Source organism: Thermobia domestica, chromosome 5 (assembly GCF_964235325.1).
Source record: "Thermobia domestica chromosome 5, izTheDome1.hap1.1, whole genome shotgun sequence".
Taxonomy (NCBI): domain Eukaryota; kingdom Metazoa; phylum Arthropoda; class Insecta; order Zygentoma; family Lepismatidae; genus Thermobia; species Thermobia domestica.
The window spans coordinates 278,033,408-278,056,239 of NC_137458.1; the positions used below are offsets into that span (position 1 = coordinate 278,033,408).

Genomic DNA, 22,832 nt, shown 5'->3' on the forward strand with positions numbered 1-22,832 from the left:
TGTTAGATTCATACATTACAGTCGACATGGTGAAATCTTACTGTATTTATTATTTTTAACAATCTCATGATACTTCTTCCTTATTTACATATCTTAACATCAGGATGCGAGTATCAACATTCTCAGTTTCATTCTTAATAATATACCGATATAACAGTATAAGGAAAAATTCTAATTTCAGCGTATACCTTGATTGCTATGTCAATCGACAATTGATTGTTGGCCCATTCTTTCATGATTTGTGCGGTTTTTACCGCACAAAAAATCTCGTTACAACAACAATGAATGAAGCAAGACACAGCTACTGCCTACACTGCAAGTGAGTCACTTCTCCTTCTGTCCACAAAAGTCTGTACTTTACTTGATTTCCCGTGGAACGGATTTTCCTTATCCTTCCATACCCTGACCTCACTGCTCTAGATGGCTACATATGAGGTACACTGAAGGAAGCAGTTTTCCGAACAGATAACCCCCTACCACTATACCGGAGATAAGAAAGAAGATCGCGTCATTTGCTTTGTCGTTCCAGCAATCCGTGTTCACTAACATGTTCATCGATTTACAGGATTGTGTGTGCGATGTAATGGTCAACATTTTGAGCACATGATGTACAGGCCCGATTCCTTTTAAATTTACAATGTGTGTTGAGTAAGAATTAGTGGACATCCATTATACAACATTTCTTATGTTTCATCATGTTGTACAACAAATAAATAAATGTTAACACTGTGATTTTAGTACTGTTTGTTTGGCCGCATACTGTATTTGAAAGTTGTCATCAGAGATCGGAAACTACTCTCCGTATCATATACTTTATACTATACGAAAGTGTTATTTCGAAATACATTCTCTGTATTAAAAAAAAAAAAAAAAAAAAAAAAAAAAAAAAAAAAAAAAAAAAAAAAAAAAAAAAAGGTTTCCTTTGGCATCTTACACAAATGTAATGATTGGGGATAGAGTGACTTTTTTCTTTGATTTATTAATATATGAAGGCTCGTGCAACATTGTAAAAATGTTACTAATGTCTATGAAAACATAATTCTCTCAATTAGGGATGGAATTGTACATGTACCTGTCATAACATTCACACAATAAATAAATGAGTAAGCTATAACATTAACATGGCATTAAGAAGACGTACTAGAGACATGAAAAATGAAAACCAGTTTCAGGGTTTTCGAAATATTTGTAAAAAAAAATCCGCATGATACAAAGCAAATCCTGACATTTAAATATAAGCTCTGATCGACTTCCACTTTCTTTCCTGTTGTTATTATTGTTGATTCTCAATAATTTAAAAGTAAATTGGCATCAGAGGCTGTATCTGGAAGTTTGTTAAACAAATAAGTACATAAATGAGCCCTATAGCATTAGAATAATCATTGTAAGTATTCTGTACTTATTAGCAAGTTAATTCATGTCCATAACAATAATAATATTTAAGTATCGAAAATTATCCACTTGTTGTTCCTCTTCCCCCTACTTCGATAATTCACACAGGCCACTTCGTTCCAATAACCATGGACTTTTTTTTTTTCCATTTAAATGATTATTTTCATCCAACTTTTCGTATACTATGGTTTCATTCAGATTGCTCAGAGCGATATCTACAAACTCGAAACACCAAACCTTCTACCTAATATCGTTTCTTCTGTACAGACCTGTCCCCATTATATATTATAGATAAATATTAAAAAATGTAATGAGAGACAACATCCCTGTCAAATCCACCGACTTTATTACTCTTGTTCTATTTTTTCTCTTGTTCTAATACTTACCACTTGATTCATATGTAAGTCTCCGATCCGTTCATTTCAACCGAACTTCTTTACTACTTCCCACCCCACCAACGTCATACAGATAAAAAATCCTTTTCTAGATCAATAAATACAACGTATAAAGGTAACCAAGAAAGTTCTGTCATTTTTCCAGCAACCACCTTCGAACATCGATATGTCACTTAAGACGTACAGATGATCAAAATAGTCCCCATTAACATCGAAGACCTTCTGCCAACGTTCTGGAAGGCATGGATTCCGTCGCGGTAGAACTTGGTGGGCCGTGAAGCGAAGAAGGTATCAAGTGCATTTTGCACCTCTACTAGGAATTTGAACTGGTGTCCTCTAAGGTGATTGTCCAAGGAATGGAACAGGTGATAATCGGACGGTGCATGTCTAGGGAGTATGGCGGAAGCAATAGTGTTTCCCATCCAAGGCGTAGAATGGTATCCCGGGTTATTCTACCCACGTGGGGGTTAGCGTTGTCCTGTAACAGGAGGACTTCTTTGCGATTCGGAAGTGTAGGCTCCAGAGTTTTGAGCTTTTCGTGAACACAGCTCAACTGCTGACAGTACACAGTTGCATTGATGCTCTGACCAGCTGGTAGCTGTTCCCGATGCACGATGCCGCGAGCAGACCACCAAACACACAGAAGGACCTTCTTCTGATGCAGTGCTGGTTTCGGCTGTTTTAGATCCGGTTCATGGGATGCTAACCAATGATGATGGCGCCGTGGACCCACTTCTCATCACATGTCAACACCCTGTCCAAAAATGTCTGCTTCATTAGACGAGACAGAAAAGAAACATAGGTGTCTGCCCGCGTTGCCTTCTGGCCCGGGTCAAATCATGTGGGACCCATCGATCCAACTTGTAAAGCTTCCTAAGTTGATGGAGGTGTTGCCGAATGGTTTCTCCACTCACACTGAATTCTAGTCCCAGTTCCTCGCATATCTGGAAACTGTTCGCCTCAATTGCTGCCTGAAGATCTTCATTTTGTACATGTGTTGGTCTTCCGGCACGTGGTGCGTCTTGGAGTGTTTTGTCAATGTCCTTAACCCTGCAACTACCATACATTTTTACACACATGTTCTACCATTCGGGTCCAATGGACCCTAATTAAGAATCGAAGATATGGAGTAATTTTATAAGATTTTCACATTGTTTTATTGTATGAAAAAACAAAAACAGCGCAACAAATTAACTTTCATGAAGAAAATAAAAATATTGAAAAGTATAATCACAGGTCCAATGGACCCGCTTGGTAGTTCTCGGGTTAAGCTTGTTAAACCACCGCTGCACTGTCCGCGTAGTCAAGACACCCTCACTAATGGCCTGACATATTTTCCTCCCCGCTGCAGCGGCGTTTGACCCCAGTTTGAACTTATACAGCATTGACGTCCTTATAACGCTCTGTGGAGATCCCATGTTCACTCCGTCCTTACGCAAGTTCACTGTGTAACTGAATTGCCACAACCAGGTAGTATGTTGGATATACCCACACCAACAACTAACCTTCGCCTTATCTTCATTTGCATCCAACTCACGGTGTGAAGGCCAATGGAACACAGACCTCCACAAAAAGAGACAGAACTTTCTTCGTTATCTTTACATATTTTCTTGTAATTTTCTATGAACCTTTTATTGATTACTCTTAGTAAGCCAATAATACATCTTGTTCCCTTACCCCTCCTAAACCTAAGCTTTTCAACTTCCTAAAATGTTCTTGTATATATATATATATATATATATATATATATATATATATATATTTGTTGCATGAGATGTAAGACTAGTGATTTTTATGTAAAATGCTCAAATCTTTTCAGGTTAAATATCGTAGTCAACAGTATCTTTATTTTCAACAAGTCTGGTGATATCATCATATATGCAGTATATACATGTAAAATTTCTGAGTTGCAACAATTCTTTCTTCCCTCTTCTCACAATTTCATTCCGTTTGCTGACCATCTTCCTGTTCTTATTTTCTACTGTTATCTTAACGACATGTTATCTCTGTATCTCTGTTGATTTCACGTTACATTTCCTCATGTTTCCCAACTTTTGTAGATTCTTGAGCTCCCACATGGCTAAACTGTTATCGTACGCGCCTTTGCTTGGGAGACCCGAGTTCGATTCCCTGAGAGAGCTCATATGGTTTGGATCCTACGTAAAGGTGTAGCCTCACTTCTCAAATAGCTTCACTACTGAAAAGAATGCTAAACTCAGATCAGATCAAATTCTTTAGCTAATTCTATTTCCATATTCTCTTTTGTAAAACTCTCCTTTGATTGATATATTTTTCACTTGATAATTCGTTGATTAACTTGATGTAATTTTTATTCCTTTCTCGGTATATTTTTTCAGAATTTTTATTCCCATAATTTTTGCGTCTTTTCCATAACTCATGATTGCTTAGCTATTTTGTGTTCGCGGGTCCCACCTTACTACCTACGTACTGATGCTTTTATTAGATCAAAGCAGCAATCTGATTGATGCTTTTATTAGAACTAGGGAGTTAGTTTTTTTTTTTTCTTTCTTTCTTTCGAGTTAAGTACTTCAGATTTTCGCTCAGAGTGTTTCTCACTTCCCCATTTTTCAACTTTCTCAATATACAATTCATGCTTCATATTTTTCTTCTTGGGTCATTTTTCAGTCGGTTACCTACTTGACTAGCACAAGGGGTTGTGATTCGGGAAGATATCGACTCCAGGAGAGTTCGTTACGTTTTCCAAGTTACTCCTTAGAGATAATTGATGTTACGGAATGTGTAAAGTAAACTTACAGTTTTTCAGTGGTTTTTATTTACTTGCATTTATTTATTTATTTATTTATATTTTTTTTAGTCGCACCTAAATGGCTCACCACTTCGTACACTTTTAAAACATATTATCATTTACGGGATCCTTTGATTGAAGCATTTTGTCATTGTTCATTGACCTTTTTTAAATTTATTGAAAACTTTACTTGTGCCAGAAGAAAAACCTAATATAAGTTTTCGTTTTAAAGGTGTTGGGTTTACTAAAAGCGTGTTTGTCCATCGGGAAACGAAATCGCAAGAGCTATTTAAGGATCACCATCAATTTTGGCCAGAGTATGCAAGGTCAAAAGTTAGGAATAGAATTTGTCAATGGAGGTGATGCATTCAGTTAATCCCAAGATATAGACAGTCAAAAGTAGGTTGCCTATGTAATCGTATGGGAGTACAGTAATTATGAATATCATCTTTGCTTGATAGACTAGCGCAATGTGCGTTGAAATTAGCGGGTTAGTACAAAGGCTGGATGAAAGATCATGACAACCTTATTATAATTTGTACCTGGATTTATGAACAGAAGAACACTTAACATTATATTTCTTCATTGTAATCATCTTCCATCTTTATTACATTCTGCCACACGTGTAAAAGGTGTCGTACACCGTCAGCGTGTTAATTTTTGTCGATGTCTCGCAGGCCATCATATCTTGTTTTGTCGTACTTCCCGCAAAGTGGTTCCTTCATTTTGGCGAAAATGTCGTCACGAAGTCCCTGAAAACATTGTTGTGTACTGCGCCCGTGTGTGGGGCCGCAGTGGTTCAGTGGTAGCGTTCACCTCTGGTGGATGGGGTCCTTAGTTAGATCCCAGTTCGCGCCAAGTGAACTCTGTGGTGTGCAAACACCGTGTACGTGGGATTTCTCGGGGTTCTTCCGTTTCCTCCCACATTCTTCATTCCACCATTTCATTAATTTCTCATCATTACAGTCTCTTCTAGCCTAGCCGGCACAACCGTAAGACGTAAAACTTAAAGATTTCATTTGCGTCCACGTGCCACTTCAGTCTTGATGTGTGCACAGTGTTCGTCTTTTCGAAACGTATTATTATGTCACTTCCACTTGCGTCGTTTACTTTGCGACACTGTTTCTTTTGACAGGGCCGCGGGGCTCAGTGGTGGAGCGTTCACCTCTAGTGTATGGGGTCCTTGGTTCGATCCCAACTCGCGCCAAGTAACCTTTGTGATGGACAAACACCGTGTACGTGGGTTTTCTCGGGGTTCTCCCGTTTCCTCCCACTTTCTTAATTTCACAATTTCATTAATATCTTACCATCGCCATCTTCTTTAGCCTAACCGCATAACCGTGGGACGTAAAACTCAAAGATTTCATTTTTGTAAAACCTAAAGGTTTCATTTCATTTTTGGTTTCTTTTGACTGAATACTACAGAGTCGTTACAATTCGTCACAGTTCATCGTCTCACATTTCCTTATCAACTACATAATACTTGTAGTGCTGATGCAAAGCCCTCTGATGTATAAACAGTATTGCCGTTACTTTTTATCCAACCTATATATAATACTCAGGATCCAAAATACTAATTTGACCGTGAAATACAACGCTAAAATGAAACTAAATGACTTTCTACACGACAAATTTAAACACTTAAATATTTTACATTTTCAAATATTCATTCATCTTACTGAAATTTTTGAGTGGGCATTGAAGGGTGTGGGAAAATGCAAAAGTTCAAACTTCAGTTCTCACGTTGGGTACACTATAACAGCAAATTTCTTCGCAAGTTGATAATGCTATTTGTTGAAATATTAGATGTTTGTATACTATATCTGTCTTTAGGGAACATGGAAGTGAGTGCGAAAACTTAGGAGTCTAGGATGAAAATAGATTGATGCCTCTAATAATACATTAGATATCTTGACAAAATATGGAAACGAAGTGCAAGCATGTTAACGAGAAGAAATGAAAAATATTGGTTGTGAACAGCTTCTTTAAAGCATGCATCTCTTTCTCCGTCCATTTAATCTTATTTTCCGTTACTTCGTCGCTTACATACTTGTTACGAAGGGCTGTGAAACACCTTTGAAGTACAAGGAAATTTTCGGTTTAATTAGGAGACAGATATTTTTGTTGATGTATTCAATAGATTAATTTGTAGTGCATAAGATATGCATACTGCAGTCACATACAGAATATCAGCTTTGAATGTAACATTTTGTTCCGTTGCGAGCTTCCTTGGGGCTGTGTGATTAGCACACGCGTCTTGTGCGCGAGAGACCCGGGTTCGATTTCTGGCGGAAGCTGATGCGATTTGGACTCCACGTTAAGCTGTAGGTACACGTCTCGTATAGACTCTACGCTAAAAGGGACTCTAGTCCATCCATTTTGTTTCATTGCGGGGAATGTCAAAGGAAAAATGATAAATAAGGTATGCGATAGGCGAAGAAAGACAGAGATATTCTTCAGACAGTAAAGGGGTTGTCTAGATAGCGATTGAATAAGCTATTCGTTGCTACCGGATTATTATTTATTTATGTGTGTATCATTACTTTATTTACCAATCATTTCTTTGGTAATGTTCCCGGCAAGGCAACGAAATATTAGCTTCAATGTTGCTATTTTATACGTGATTTGACACACAAGTAGTTTCTATACGCGATTTCGCTTACAGGTAGTGGACAACACATTGCTTGTGAAAGTGAAGTTAGGACCATCCTCGTTTTTTAGAAAATTGTTTCCTCTTGCGTTACACATAAGGTATGGACTGAGTTCTGTTGAGTATTCTGGCAATCTTTGTATTTCCGTATTTTGAATCAATCGCAAATTTAGTTTTGTATCGGCCATTATCGTTGTCTTGGGGAACGAGATGATCACTGATTGTGCTCTTCGAGGAGATGAAGTACGAAAGACATGCACTCATTCAGGATTTCTGTACACATTTGTTCATGTCAATTTAATGTTAAATCACTAGCATTCTGTACTGTATGTAGTAATAGTGTGATGGTTACTTTTTAATGGAAAACACAGGAAATCTATAAGATAAATATTCGAGATGTAAGTAAATGTTGATTCATAAGATTAAATATAGGAAATTGTTCTATGCATGGTCCAGTCTCAATTTGTTTCCGGAAACGTTGAAAATCAGGATACAGAAATTGTGAACTTTAGCTAAAATATAGTTCTCTAATATTGTAAATAGTTACAAGTAATTGCGAGGATATTGTCTTAAAGTGACTTCGGAACCGACTCCGTCGACTTACTAAATAAATAAAAGAATCCACATTTGATTTTCATCAAAAAAATTTATTGTGCGAAGAAAATACATCATTACAAATAATGTTAATACTGTCTGAGCAGGGTATGAACAAGAAGTATATATATAAATATACTTCTTATCTTTGGTTTTTCATTCATTTTAGGAGTATAAATGTCTGTATCACGTTTGTTCATTTGAATGATTACCAATATTATCCTTGTTGTAATATTGTTGAGATGTTAGTGTGTAATTTAATTCCTGACCTGATTCCGCTGTTGGATCTTCCAGATTATTTAAGTCTTGAGAAATAGGTTGATATTCGGTGTGAAATTCATCGAAAGATCCACTACTGTCCGTTACTGGTGGTTTAAATATTATATCGCTTCTGTAAAGAGAATCTGATGGATTATGGGTTTCTGCACTGACTTTTTGGTTTTGTTTATCTATGATGAGCTCTTGTTCCATTTTTAGTTCATGAAGTTTCTGCCACAATGTCTGTAAAGTATTATTTATGCTTGTATTTTGAAATATCTCTATTAGAGAATCGACTATATAATCAGTATTAGTAATGCTTGTATTGGTTACTTTAAGAACTGTTGTAGTTTGGTGGTTTTGATTGTGTAATGTTTTATTTTGAATTTTTGTCGTATTGTTTGTGGTAGATGATAGGGCATTATTCTTACTATCAGTGACAGTTGCGTTTCTGGTGTTGTTGGTATGTACGGCTTGTTCATGACGTTGTGGCAGAATTATGGTTGTGGAATTATCTGCGTTTGGGATATTAGTTTTTCGCTGATTGTTAATATTTTGTGTAATTTTATTTGAATCATTTTTATCGCGAAAACTTGATATATTGTGTTCGTTGATTAAAACGTGTGTTTTCTCTCCTTCTTCAGTGAAATGTGTCAACTCATCTTGGAGAACATCTGTACTAGTATCATTAGTAGATTTTTGTGTCAACAGAATACGTTTGTCGATTGTTCCTGTTGTACTTTCAGTATAGGTGTCATTATTTGTGTTTTGTGGCTCTAGTAAGTGTTCAGGTTCTAATTTCGTACTTACCGTACCTGTAATATTTCCATCTGTTCTGTTTTTTAACTTATTAATTGTATTGTTAATGTGTGTTGGAATATTGTCGGAATCCGTGCTATCATCTTGTAAGATGTATTCTAAAGCTGTTAAAAGATTCATAGTGTCATTCCTGTCTTCTAAAGAGCTATTAGGTTGTATAACTTCTTCCAATAACGAATTGTTACTCCATATGTCATCAAACTCCCCTAATTGATCCCATGAAGAAAGAAGAGGAGGTGTTTTGGGTGATTTTGAGGAGATTAAAGTTAGTGATGGAAAGGTTTTGTTATCCCCTGTATTGTGAATGATAGCAGCGACATTGCTGGAATGCTCTGCTGGATTCGATTTCTCAGCTGAAAAAAGTAATTCCTGTTGAAGACGTGTTACTACTTGTTGTGCTAAGTCATTACTGTTTACACATGCATTTTCTTTTTGTTCCATTAACTGGTTTAGTTTATCTTCAACTGCATATAATTTCTCCGTTAGATATTCATCCTTTTCTCTTGAATGTAGTAGGAATTTTTCCTCCAAATTCAAAATGTTTGTTGCTAACGTGGTATCGTTAACATTAGCTGTGAAGTTAGATTGATTGCTGTATTTTGCAATTAAACTGCTTAAATTCTTGATGTTATGTAGAACGAGGTCATTATGAGATTTCAAAATTTCATGGAAGTGCTCCACATTTCTTTCAGTTGCACTGCTTCTGTAAAGGAAGAGGAAGAGATAGTATTAGAATTTTACATTACGGGATTGACAATTTTCTGTTTATTAATTTATGTAGAACGTGGCTTATAAAAATAACGTGAATTATTGCCCTATAGGCCGAATTCAATGAAGCAGCCATCTGGAAGTTTATCGAGTTAGTTATAAGTATTAGCTAAGCATAAATTTTACGACTTGCAGCAAAGTTTTCTCAACTTTACGTGTGGTCACTTCTTTTTAATATGCATAATTTGTCGCTACACTCACCTCCCAGTCCATCTGAGTTTGTGATGGACAGTATCATGTGTGAGGTTTTCTCAGGGTTCTTCCCTTTCCTACTACATTATCATTCCACCAATTATAAATGATTCACTTTCATTAATTATCCGTATTCTTTTGGCCTATAGGTAATGATAAACATTTTCCGTTTCATGAAAGTTGTTTCAGTTTTTCCTACATTGTTGTTATACAACTTCATTTGCAATGGAAGTCCCATGAAAAGGTAGTTACAGTGAAAAATATAACATTTCTTCATTGCTGGGAAAGTATGTTCGAAAAATTTAATGTACTTTTTCCATAGAATTCATTTTTGATCGCAGAAAGTCATAATATTGACGTTTTATCAGTTTCATATTGACTTTTGCATCTGTTTTTCCAATTAAAAAAAGAAAAAAAGCAAGAAAAAAATACGAAATTACTTGAAATAAGTAACTTCATTTTAATTTATAAAATAAAATGATATTTCTTACTCCTTGGTTATATACGTGTTTTTTATCATATAATTGTTATAGTTTCTTTCATTAATCTTGTGTACATTTTTTATAAATGGTATTTATGTATTTTCAATACAAAGTTCTTTCTGACTACATTTTTTGAGACAAAAATTTATAATAATGACCAAGATTTTCACTGCCAAATATGAAATAGTATTTGAAAATTTTCCAAATGTTATTGGAAAATTGTAATTTGCTATTATTTAATATTCCTATTCATACATTCAAACTATTTCATTAGTTAATGCTTGTTCTTTAGAACGGAAAATTTTCTGGAAAAATATAGTGGCATCTCTTACCACTACCTACAGGACATAATCGTGGGATGTAAAAGAAGAAATTTCATATCCATAGTCACCTAAAAAGTATATTAATTAAAAATACAGGTAAATTGTCATCTGTTCAGTTCTACTACTAGTTCTTACAAGTTCTCTTTGATAATAGTACAGTATCGTTTAACTTGTATACAATAAAGTATTGACAAACACACACACAGAAAACATTAGTTTGAACACTATACAGATTTGCTGTCTGTTAAGTTAAAACCTATAAAGATTTACTGTTTGCTAACTTAAACACTTTAAAGATTTACTGTCTGCTAACTTAAACACTTTAAAGATTTACTGTCTGCTAACTTAAAACCTATAAAGATTTACTGTCTGCTAACTTAAACACTTTAAAGATTTACTTTCTGCTAACTTAAAACCTATAAAGATTTACTGTCTGCTAACTTAAACACTTTAAAGATTTACTGTCTGCTAACTTAAACACTTTAAAGATTTACTGTCTGCTAACTTAAAACCTATAAAGATTTACTGTCTGCTAACTTAAACACTATAAAGATTTGCTGTACATTGTTCTGTACATCAGTATTTGGTCTGATGAAAGTGCATTTTCATTATCCCATATTTATCGTAAAAGGAAGTAGTAGTTGACGGGAAAACCGGTTTTGAAAACGCAGTCTAGTAAAACTTAATTTAGTGACATGAGAGATGGCATTTTTGATCTAAGTTCATCTGTGTGCAACAGTTAAGATTAACAACCACTATCCTCCTTTTATCGGGTGGATACTTTCTTGGAGTACCAGTCCAGTTGTTATCAGCTATCAGACAGTGAATATAGGGCGTAGGCTTTTCAAAGATTATTATTGGATGTTATTTACCTTAATCTTTTTCAAAGGGAACACTAATATTTACAATCCCTTTTTTAAAATTATTTGTGTTCACCTGCACTCACACACACACACTAGTTTAAATCTTAAAGGTAACAGTTGTGCATTAAAAATAAGCGGAACGTGTCACTATCGAACGTGCGAGTTGTATATTGGGAATTTGATTGTGCTGGTATAAATTATAACAAAACCACGACACTACAGACGCAAACCGCTTTTCGATATTCTTCGTTAAGTCATTTTTCTTGTTCCTATCTTGTTCGCTCGTCGCTCTTTGTTCCTTTCTCCTTTCTTGCAACTCCTTACTTGTTAGCGAAACGCTGTTTCCGTCCTGGAGGTGTCGTCCAATGAACTATTTTCAACTGCTTGGGACTTGCGCTTGAGGAATTGTCATTCAAAGAATTGTTAATAAATAACCAACTCCTTTTGTCATGGTAACGATAGAAACAATACATTTAAAACCATTAGAACTGTCAATGCTAGTAACAATGGAAAGTATCTATGTAAAACAATCCACGTAATAATAGGATAATTCTAACCGCTAATCAGACGTAAGCCTACATTTCAACCAATCCAAATTTCATATCATAGGCAGACGTGAATGACGTCCACTAGAAGGAACTCATTGTTATAACTCGCATATATATATTTACACATATATATACAATTATTTAAAATATGTTTATACGTATGTACAATTCCAAATATTTACACGCTTAGAAATGTAAATAGTTTCGTCTAAGATTTCTACGTAATACTGTACGCCGTGGTGCCCGTCCCCCTTATGTCCATAACGCACCCCCCCGCAATTGTCTATCCATAGGTGTTCTTCCATGAAAAAAAACTTTTCGATTAATTTTTACACCCCCTCAAACATATTTATGTAATTTTTAACCCCCCCCCAAATATTTCAATGACGCAGTTTGCGTCATAGCCCCCCTTGTGGGCACCCCTGCTGTACGCGTAAATTTTGAACTAATTTGTGTAAGTAATGACTAATAAAAAAAGCAAATAAATAAATCTCCTGTATTATACATTAAAACAATTTAGGGATAATATAAATACCATCTGGCATATTTCGTTAAGATTAACCATGCACCTATAATATGTCGTGGGAATCCCAAAAGTATTTTTTTTATATCCCTAGTATAATTTCGGCAACCAACTATGTTGCCTTCGACGGGTGATCAGTAATTGAGAGCTTTAGCTTCACAAGTATTTTTTACATTCCAAAATAATTTTAGATTTCCCAGTACACATTATTGATGAATGTTACTTAATTTAGGGATGACTCACACCACTTAATTTCAGTTAAGTTTTTTTTTTCTTCCTTTCTTTCTTTCTTTCGACATGTCAGTAAAATCTTTTAATGCCTACCACCCTCTCGAAGTTGGTCACTTGCCTAACTTGGTCCCAGTTTTGTTGGATCTGGTTTCCGTAAGGCATGTGTTACTTATTACTCTATAAGTTGACCATCTTGAAGCAATGTTATTCCCATGCTGTTAGTGTTAAATTTACTTCTGTGTGTGAATCATCTTTGTTTCTGAGAAATCCTTGCAAGAATATCTTGTATTGTTGTGATTTGGAAGATCAATAAACTCAAAAGAAAAAGAGGAAAAAATGTCAATTGAAAGCTAATCTTCCAAAACTACAGGAGATACTGGCACTTTTTATTGTTTTTTAAGAAGTTCGGTTGATGAACCAAAATTTCTTCATAATTTATATTGACCCTGTCTGTCCATCCGGGAGACAAATAATACTTGATGAATCACAATCTGTTTTGGCCAGGATGTAAAAGAAATCGTGTTCGATGATGAAAGTGATATTCAAACAAAAAGTGATAGGAATCAACCATTTCGGTTTTTAGCGTTGATCACTATAGGATAAAAACGGCAATATATAGCGAGAAACTGTTTCCTGCTGTCGGTTAAGTGTCCCAAGAGTGCATTACATCTCCATCCTTAACCCTGTAATGAAGCCGGAAGTGGTAGAAATCCACTATAACCGGAAGTGTTATAGTGGAATTATCCTATTATTATGCGCAGTCCAGTCTCGGTGTTGATCTACACAGAGCAGAAAAGATAGATATAGACAAATGGTTTCTTAGAATCGGTTTAACGTTCCAATAATGGGTATAATCTCCTCTCTTAATTCTCTGTTCAAACCGGAAGTAGCAGAAATCAACTACTTTCAGTTTTTAGGTTGATCGCTATAGACCAAAAACCAAAGCGATTTTCTGTAATAAATTAAGCGTCCCAAGATTATATTCCATCTTTCTACTAAAACCGGAAGTGGGAGAAATCTACTACCGCGTTCGGTTTCAACATTAATTGAAAAAATATCACGCCATACAAACTCCTTCATGAGGTTAATCGTGACACTACTAATTGTTATGTCTGTTGATAACGAGTGTATGAATAGCTAACTTTCCATTCTTTGTACATTGTAAAATATTTGGTAATCTAGTTTCGACGGAGGGAAGGGGAGCGACAAATTATTTAGAGCGCACAGAGGCGCACAATATATAAATACGGGTCTGTGTATATGTTAATTTTGAACAACCTTACCACGTATCTGTTGCTTGTTATAATAATGCATAATATACTGATCACTTCATACGTATGAATAGTTTTTCTTTGTGAATTGCACATTTAGTTTAATACTTCTTATGCGTAACGAAACTAAGAAATGAGAAAGAGAGAGAGAGAGAGAAAAGGGAGCTAAAACTTGAAAATTTCAGAATAACCAGTTTTCTTACGGGAATCTAGAAACAGACAATATGGGAATGTGTTTGTAATATTTTGCATAAACTCTGGGCTTTAGTAGTAATTATAACTACATATGCATTCTTTGCAGTACTGTACCTACCTGTGCGTAATAATATCTAGAAGCTTTTCCAGTAGAAGAGAAAGTTTAGCTTCCATTTGAGGCTCCCCCAGTTGAATTCGATGACAGCTTTCCAGGAACAAATGTTGAGCAAGTGTTAACCTTTTTAAACTTGAATGGAAGCGTTGACTTAGATCATTGAACTTCTCTTGTATGAGTGCTGCTAAAGCATCTAGGGAAACTTCTATAGGAACTGGAAATAATGAGATTTATTTAGTATATTAAAAATAGCAAATCAAAATTTACAATTATTATGTTTTAAAAAAGTATATATATCGCGGTAATTAAGAAAGGGTCTAATGTTATTTATAATATGCTTTTTTATACTTTAAGATAGGTGGCTCACTTTCATTTGAAATAAATTGTACTTTTCTCACAGATTTGGTAAGTTGTTTTCATCAACAAATTTGTATTCATTTAAAAGAGATCTGTGTAACTTAAAATTATTTAAGGCAGTTAGTACTGGGTTAGTCAGAAAGTTAGTGCACTCCTTCGTAAATATTTTCGGTCAAAAGCTATTTTGCTGAAACTGTGTGGCAACACTGCAAACATGTATCGTGTGACGTAGCGGCTTTCACGAGGCAAGTGGAGGTGTTCTGATAATCCGTCATAAACATGTCTCAACAACTACAAGTGGCGTCCAAATTGGAAATGCATGCAGTGATCCGTTTTTTGTGGGCGAAAAGGTGTAGTTACACTGAAATTTATCGGCAGTTGCAGGAAGTGTATGTGAAAATGCAGTGTCACGTCAAGCTATTGCGAAGTGGTGCAACATGTTTGAGAATGGATGTACAGATGTTGACGATATTAAGCGTGAGGGAAGACCATCACCCTCCTTATAGTCCAGACGTTTCACCGTGTGACTTCTATGTGTTTGGTCCCGTGAAAAACGAACTTTCAAAGCGATAATACCACTCGCATGGCAAGGTGAAAGCTGCTGCCCAAGAATGGTTATCGCACATTGGACAGGATTTCTTTGCAGAAAGCATAGAAAAACTTGTACCACGCCTCAGCAAATGCTTAACTAACGGGGGTAATTACGCTGAAAAGAAGATTGTGAATGGAACCTTACGATACAAATAAAGTTATTGTAAAATTTCTATCCTGTTTTACTTTCTTAAGCAGTACAACTAACTTTCTGACTGACCGTCGTATATTACAACTGTGAAAACCTGTTGTATTATATTTATATCACTGTTATAGTTTAGTATTTATCACATAGGATATAAAACAGAATGATAATTCATACCAAAGTTTCTCAACTTTCGGGAGCTATGGTACGTTAGTTTTCAAAAGACCTCATGAGGCGCAATATGAAATGAAACCCTAGTTTACCATCCGACGATTACTGTTTATTGGCTAGACAAATACGCGCAAGCAAATGATTATAGAGAAATTGGAGGAACGAGAAATTCAAGAGAGACGCAACTCTGAGGAATTACTGCTAGTTATTGCGATCTTTCATTCATTCTCAGCAATAATTATAGATTGCTGCAGTTACAATCTTTTTATTTTCCGTATGAAAATCGCATGAAACACATGAATAAAAGTATTAACTAGTATAGTGTGCATTTTAAGCAGTAGTGATCTTGCAAGGTGCTAAGTAAATGATTTTTTTCTTTTTTTCATTTATGGGATGGTATAAATTATAAGTGAAATATGGGATAGTATAAATTATAAACACTCAAAAGATATATATTGAAATTTTGTTTACTTTTAGATGTAGAAAATAAATCCTCCACATTGGGAAAATGTCAATATATTCATTTTCTTCTGTTTCCTTTTATTATTATTTGTTGGTTGATGTTTGGGCTAAGTAATCATCCTAAGATTTTCTCTCTGGCCATCCATGTTGATCGATCTTACGTTTTTGTGGTAGACATTTTGCTTTTCCTCTAACAGTTATCGCATCAATGGAATTAAACAAAGCTTATCGTAAAGTGACTTTTTTCATGTGGCATAGTAAATGAACTAAAGAAATATTTTAATGTTCTACGAATTGGTCGGTTTTGTAGGAGCAATATTTTGTTCATCGTCTGGAGGCTTTTTTGTATACGGGAAGATAATAATCGAAAGTAGGAAAGTCAGATAAAGTTGTTGGAAGGATAACTGTAAATCGTTCGTACCTAAAACACCCGAAAGACAGAAAATCTGTGTACAGTGTCGAGGCAGTTCTCACATTTTCCTTAGCGTATCTGAAGAAAACTTGCTGCTGTTTTTTTTTTTTTTTTTTTTTTTTTTTGTTTTAAATGATGTATGAAATTCTTTGTCCATCGTGTATATTAAAAATGGTGGGATGATGTATGTGAACTAATATAAGATAACTCTGTTTATGACATTAAAGAGAATCACGCGAAAAAGTGTAGTTCTTAACGGATTGACTCCATTAATGAACTCGACTGAGATAATTCCTCCAGCTGCCTATTGCAAAACCAGAACTCATAAATTCGCTTTCATTCAAGCATTAACGTAGGGAGTAACGGATGGATAGAGTCACCGTTATTCGTGAAGATGGTAATGGATTGATTCCATTAACGAACGCGGCCGAGATAATCGGTCTAGCTATCTATTGTAAAAACCAGGGTTGGCAAAAACCATGGTTTTTATTGAAAAACCAAAAAACCCGTTTTTCTTTTTAACCAGGTTTGTTTGGTTTAACTTATTTGCTCTATGTATTTATATTACATATGGGCAGAAATAGGCTTGTTTCACTTTGGTGTTATTATGCAACAACTGGGTTATGCTGGAAGGGGTCACATAGGCTTAAAGCGGAATCCAAACCGCTTCTCGGCTTACATCCAAGATAAACTGTTCTCCATTTGGACTCGGAACCGGGACTAATTGGCCACAAAAGCGATGAGTCTGCCGACGCATTCACGAAGGACTCCTGATAAAAATACGTTGTACTGATCTTTACATACGTATTAATATAAGAGTCATTTCAGAAGGACAAGAAAATAAACAGTTGCACAAATGAAACCATTATACAGAATTATATATAAATCGGGAAACTCCCGTCTTATCTATTGGGAAATTCGTGTTATTCCTTTAAATGCAAAGCATTCCCGTTATTGCTTGGCATGTACAATTTTATGGACAACATATCATAATCAGTACGCTAAAACTGAGGTATTAAATTACAAATTTAGTATGTAGATATCATTCAATTAAATTAAAACTGGAAGTCCAATCCAAGCTAATGTTTGATTCTACGTAGGCAATCAATAAATTTTGCCAATTTCAATCAATATATTTAAGCAGCCTCGGCTTCTTTAAAACAGGCATTTAGGCAAGCAGAAATATACAATTTGGTTTCGTTTCTGATGTTTAGGCTTAACATCCTTATGTAATACCTAGGTTATAAAGAAGACGACTTTCGCTTAAAGTGACATCCGAACCGCTACTTGGTTTACACTTGAAAACTGGGTTGTGTGGTTCGACCGAGAATTGAACATGGAACACCTTGATTAAAAGGTGAAAAGGAGATAAAACTAATGCAGATGGTTTGATATGTGGAAACGTCACCAAGAAGTTCATACGATTTAAAGCAGTTTTAGTTTTTTTTCTTTTTTGGTTTAAACCAGTTTTTTTTTAAAAAAAAAAAAAAACAGCTGGTTTAAACCACCTTGGTTTAAACCAGCCAACCCTGGTAAAAACAGAATAAAAATAAGTACCTTACTTGTGTAAAATATGGTATAGCCTTCGTTATTCACCGTTACCCATGAAGATGTTAAACTGATTCCATTAACGAAGCCAGCCGAGTTAATCGCCCCAGTTCTCTGTTACAAAAACAGAATTCAGAAATTCGCTTTCTTTCAAGAGATCATGTGGTACAACGGACGGACGGACGTGTATACTAATATTACAATTTTGGACGTGTATACTAATATTACAATTTTATAAGTTCTTCTTTTGTAATTTTAAGGAAGATTACTTTGAGTTTAAAATTTGGCAGTAAGATTTCCCTCTCTTCGGTTTTTATGTAATAAATAAACCTTGATATGTATTTCTATGGAAGATCACAAATAACAAAAATCCCATAACTTAAAAAAAGTATCACAATACTTGGATGTGGTATTGTATTTAAGGTAAGTTGCATTAGTGAATTTTTTATTTATTAATCAAATAACTTATAACTTAAATTTCTAGTCAATGCTTCTTACCATCAGTAGATCCAAAATTATGGTCCGGTTGCATTAGGGGATGCATAGATTCTAATGCATATCTGGTAGAGTTGGTTATTATTAAAACATCTTTAAGAAGAGATTCGACGTTTTGAGATCTTTTCCACAGGTCGTTATACATATTGGTAATCTGAAATTGAATTTACAGGTAAATGTATGAAATTTTCATATTGATCGTTATTGATTTCATTGAAAGTAGCGAACTTCTAGGTACACTCATGTCCAAATTATTGTCGCATGCCTATAAATATGTTGTTGTAGGAATATAATTTGATAACGAATTCGCCTGATATTTCTTATAATGTTAGTATGTGTATAATCGGCAAAGACACGTATGTGGTAAATTTCATGTCAAAAGAGCAGTAAATAAGAACAATAAAGCGAAAATAAAACTTTCTTGTCCATTTACTCATTCTAATTTTCGTATTTATAATTATTTTCCTATGAAATTTACTACAAATATACATTTCCCGATTATACACATAGTATCAATATTAAAAGTACCCTGCAAAATCATTATCAAATTATATTCTTACAAGAAGACAGTTATAGATATGCGACAATCATTTTGGACATGAGTGTACGTTTTTTAAATATTAATCTAAAACATAACATCTACGTAAATGTCGCTAATAATTGTGAAGAAAGACATTCGTGACTAAGCACGTGCTAACACAAACTTAAAGTGTTTCGAAGAACATAGAAAAACACTTATATTTCGTTCCATTAAGCTACACACAATTAGGGGGAAAATAAATAAATAAATAATAAATTGGACGGCTGGCTGAGTTGAATCTATACAGTGGAGTAAAATTATTATATAGACGCATGAGAAGATAATTGAAATTAACAAAAAATTGGTTACTTACCTTTAAATCCTCCCTTGAGGAAACTAGTCACAAGAAGAGGGCATCTCGGGATTGGCGCTTCACTTAAAACAACATTCTTACAGTATAAATCAGGTTATGTGATAGGTTCAGCAAAAACAAAGAAGTAATGGGAGATTAAAGAATTATTCTGTATTCACAAATATTAACCAGCTTTAAATCTGGATTTTGGCAACATTGATAGAATCTGGTTCCGTATCTTTGATGTATATTTTGGATCTGGTAATAGTAACGTAACATAGACATCGCGCTTCCTTCGACTCAGCTCATTCTTCCGCACTGTGCTCAGCTCATTCTTGGTGTTTTAGCATCCTTCACGTTATATTCATGTATTCTATGGCATGTTTTTCTTTTTCCAAACTTTTTTTCTTCCATCCGTGTTTATCCTTCTTACCTTACCACTGAAGACAAAACAAACTTGCTGTACCAATACGTGTAGAGTGTGTTTAGTTTCCCCAAGGGGGGATTTATTACTATGTAACTTTTTCTTTTTTTGTTTATATAATGGAGTGTTCCAAAGTACCCTACACCGACTCAATGAAAAAAAAAAGTCTGAGGGTGAAGATCGGATATTCTGTAAGAGCTACAAAAAGATTGTGGTATAGAGCTACAAGATTGTGGTATAATTAAAATTAAAGGATTGATTCGGAGTCTTTGACGATGTGTTTTGCTAACTGATTATTATCAAAGATCAAAACAGGATAGAGAAGCTACTTAACTTCATCTAGTGTCTGGTTGCCTGCTCCCGTTTTCTTCAAACTGAAAGAGTTTGTAAGAGGAATTTATAATAATTTCATCTTCTTTCAGTTCCGTGTCAAGGGCATCATACTGCATCTACTTTCTTGCTGTAAATGTTCTTCGGTAAAGTTCTTAATTGCAAGTAATATCTGTTGAAAGTAAGGATGATTTTTGTTGAAATACGAACAGAAGTCGATAGGTTCTATATAACCAAGCTTTACAATAATGGTTTTGAATACCGTTGGTGACTAATGAATTCTCCATAGCAGTGTATTTTACAATAATCCTCTCTCTTTGTGACCTTTACAATACTTTAAATAGAGTTATAGGGAAACATATATTCCATGTAATTAGTTCATTACATTTTTGCTAACACTTTCGGCGCTGGAGGCTCGGATTTGATCTCCGATGGGAGACCATGTGCCTCGGATTCTGCGTTAAGATGTAGATGCATATTTCATATAGTCGGTACTGAAAGGGACACTAAATCCCAAACCAGCTGATTACATGTTTGTTTAATTCCTCATATGATGCTTTAGAAAAGACGTAATTTTCTTGTCTTTTCGACTGATACTTCACATGCAGGTGGCGTGAGATGCGCGTTGTAATGTACGAATCTACCTGTATTATTATTTTGTTAATAATTTCATTATCTTATGATGTCTCTCTTTTCCATTAGCCTATAGATATCTCAGTATACGTATACGCTCGCGTAATGTCCGCACCCGAACTCTAGAGGTAAATGAAATGAAAAAAAAAAAAAAAGAAAGAAAAGCTCAATGTCAATATACTAAAATCATAGATTTTCTCTACTTGAAAACGTAAAATATGATATTTGTACTTTTATTCTTGTTATGTAACATCACATTTATTCCTCGTTAGTCACGCCCTCCCTGCTGATCTAGTGGCAAGCTCGTGTGCCTTTGGTGCACGTGGTCCCTGGTTTGATTCCCGGGTGGGAGAGCACAAATATTTAATTTCATAATCATCCACTTTCACTAATCATCTATCTCCTTTAGCCTAACTGTGGGATGTTAAAAAAATATTTCTTTTTTCTCTTTACTCATGATATGTGATTTGCATTAAATGAATTACCGGTATTACATAAAAGTAATATTGTATAGTTAAAAAATCGCTATTCACAACCAAAACGTTCCATTTCATGTCCTTCTCTTATGCCATTTTAACATATTTACATATTTTACGCTTACTTTACGATGAGATCTATACAAAACTTACCTTGTTTCCAAAATTTCTTGATTCGCTGTTAAGGCCATTGACAAGCTTATCGTGGCCCATTCTGAAAGAATCACTGATGATGTTGCTGATATTTTTAATATGATCATTGAAATCCGTTCGAACGTTGGATTGACAATTCTTTGAAGAAGCTCCGTCGTTCTGTGGTGCTTTGGAGCAGGTAGCACAGTCAAAAACCAAACTTGAATTGAGATTGTCTAAAGTGCCTTGGAGTTGTGAGACGCCTTCTGATAGTTGTTGCAGTTGGGATTGAATTTCTGCAGAATTTTGATCTGTTTCCATGTCTTGTCCAAGGGTTTCCTAATGAAATAAATTTTACTGGTGTTATTGTCCAAAGTTAGAGATACTGAAATACGCAATATATATATATATATATATATATATATATATATATATATATATATATATATATATATATATATATATATATATATATATATATATATATATATATATGAAGTTATTCACTTAATAAGTTAACCGATTAACCAATCAATTTTATAATTCTATTAATCAATCAGATGTGTTTAATCTATTAAAATGACGTGTTAAAAAGTAAAAAAAAGAAAAAGTATTATAGTAAACACAAAAACGTATAAATAAAAAAGAAAGAAAAATTGTTTGTGTACACTCAGTTTTTCACGCACCCTTCAATTCGTAGTAATTATATTTGTTTTGTATATTTATGCAGAAACCTCCCCTTGCTACTATACAAAAGTTATTGTTCTGGAATTTTCGCAAACGGGCTTCATAAACTTCGCCTGCGCCCACTTTTTCACATTTTTCAGAATATTAAGACAGTTAATTAAATCTGTGTCGTATGAAACTCGGAAGTTCAATACCGCATTCACAAAATGTCTTCGTTCACTTCTGTCCATAGTCAACTTGATCCAGTTTATACTTTGTATTCATATTTCTGCGAGATCCATCTTTGTCCCCCCGTCTGCGCCTAGATCTTCCTAATCTTTTTCCAACTGGGTTTGCAGTTAAAATCTTGCAAGCATTACCACTTTCTTCTATTCTGACTATATGAGCTGCCGTCCTAGACTTAATGACTCTGACAATGTCAAATGAACGGGATAAATTGTGCAGTTCCTAGTTGTGAAGTTTTTGTCATTCCTCATTCTCGTGTCTCTTTATTTCCGAATATTCGCTTCAGAATTTTGTTCTCACTTAAAAAATACTAATTAGTGAATACTGACCTTACTAGACCGGAGTTCGGCACTCTTAATTCGCTATTGTGTAATAATCCTGGGTCAGCACCGGGAATCTTACCCAAGAACAGGCATGCGCGATAACAATTTGGTGATGCAGGAGCACGTAAAGATAGTTTAAAACATTGCAGTTTTGTGCATTGAG

The 22,832-nt window shown here is 34.8% G+C and overlaps 2 protein-coding genes across 2 annotated transcripts in view; one reads left to right on the top strand and one right to left on the bottom strand.

Annotated features, from left to right (window-relative positions):
• The window catches only part of LOC145686648 (Golgi-associated PDZ and coiled-coil motif-containing protein-like), a 116,998-nt gene that overhangs the window by 10,698 nt on the left and 83,468 nt on the right, over positions 1-22,832 (top strand). The gene's annotated exons all lie outside the window — the stretch shown is intronic.
• LOC145686647 (uncharacterized) overlaps positions 7,824-22,832 on the bottom strand; it is a 31,919-nt gene continuing 16,910 nt past the window's right edge. The window contains exons 5-8 of the mRNA XM_081760128.1: positions 21,456-21,773; positions 18,571-18,721; positions 14,390-14,600; positions 7,824-9,578 (exon numbers count right to left, since the gene is read on the bottom strand). Coding sequence (XP_081616254.1) covers positions 7,985-9,578; positions 14,390-14,600; positions 18,571-18,721; positions 21,456-21,773 — 2,274 coding nt within the window. The 3' untranslated portion in view covers positions 7,824-7,984. The remainder of the gene's footprint in view (positions 9,579-14,389; positions 14,601-18,570; positions 18,722-21,455; positions 21,774-22,832) is intronic.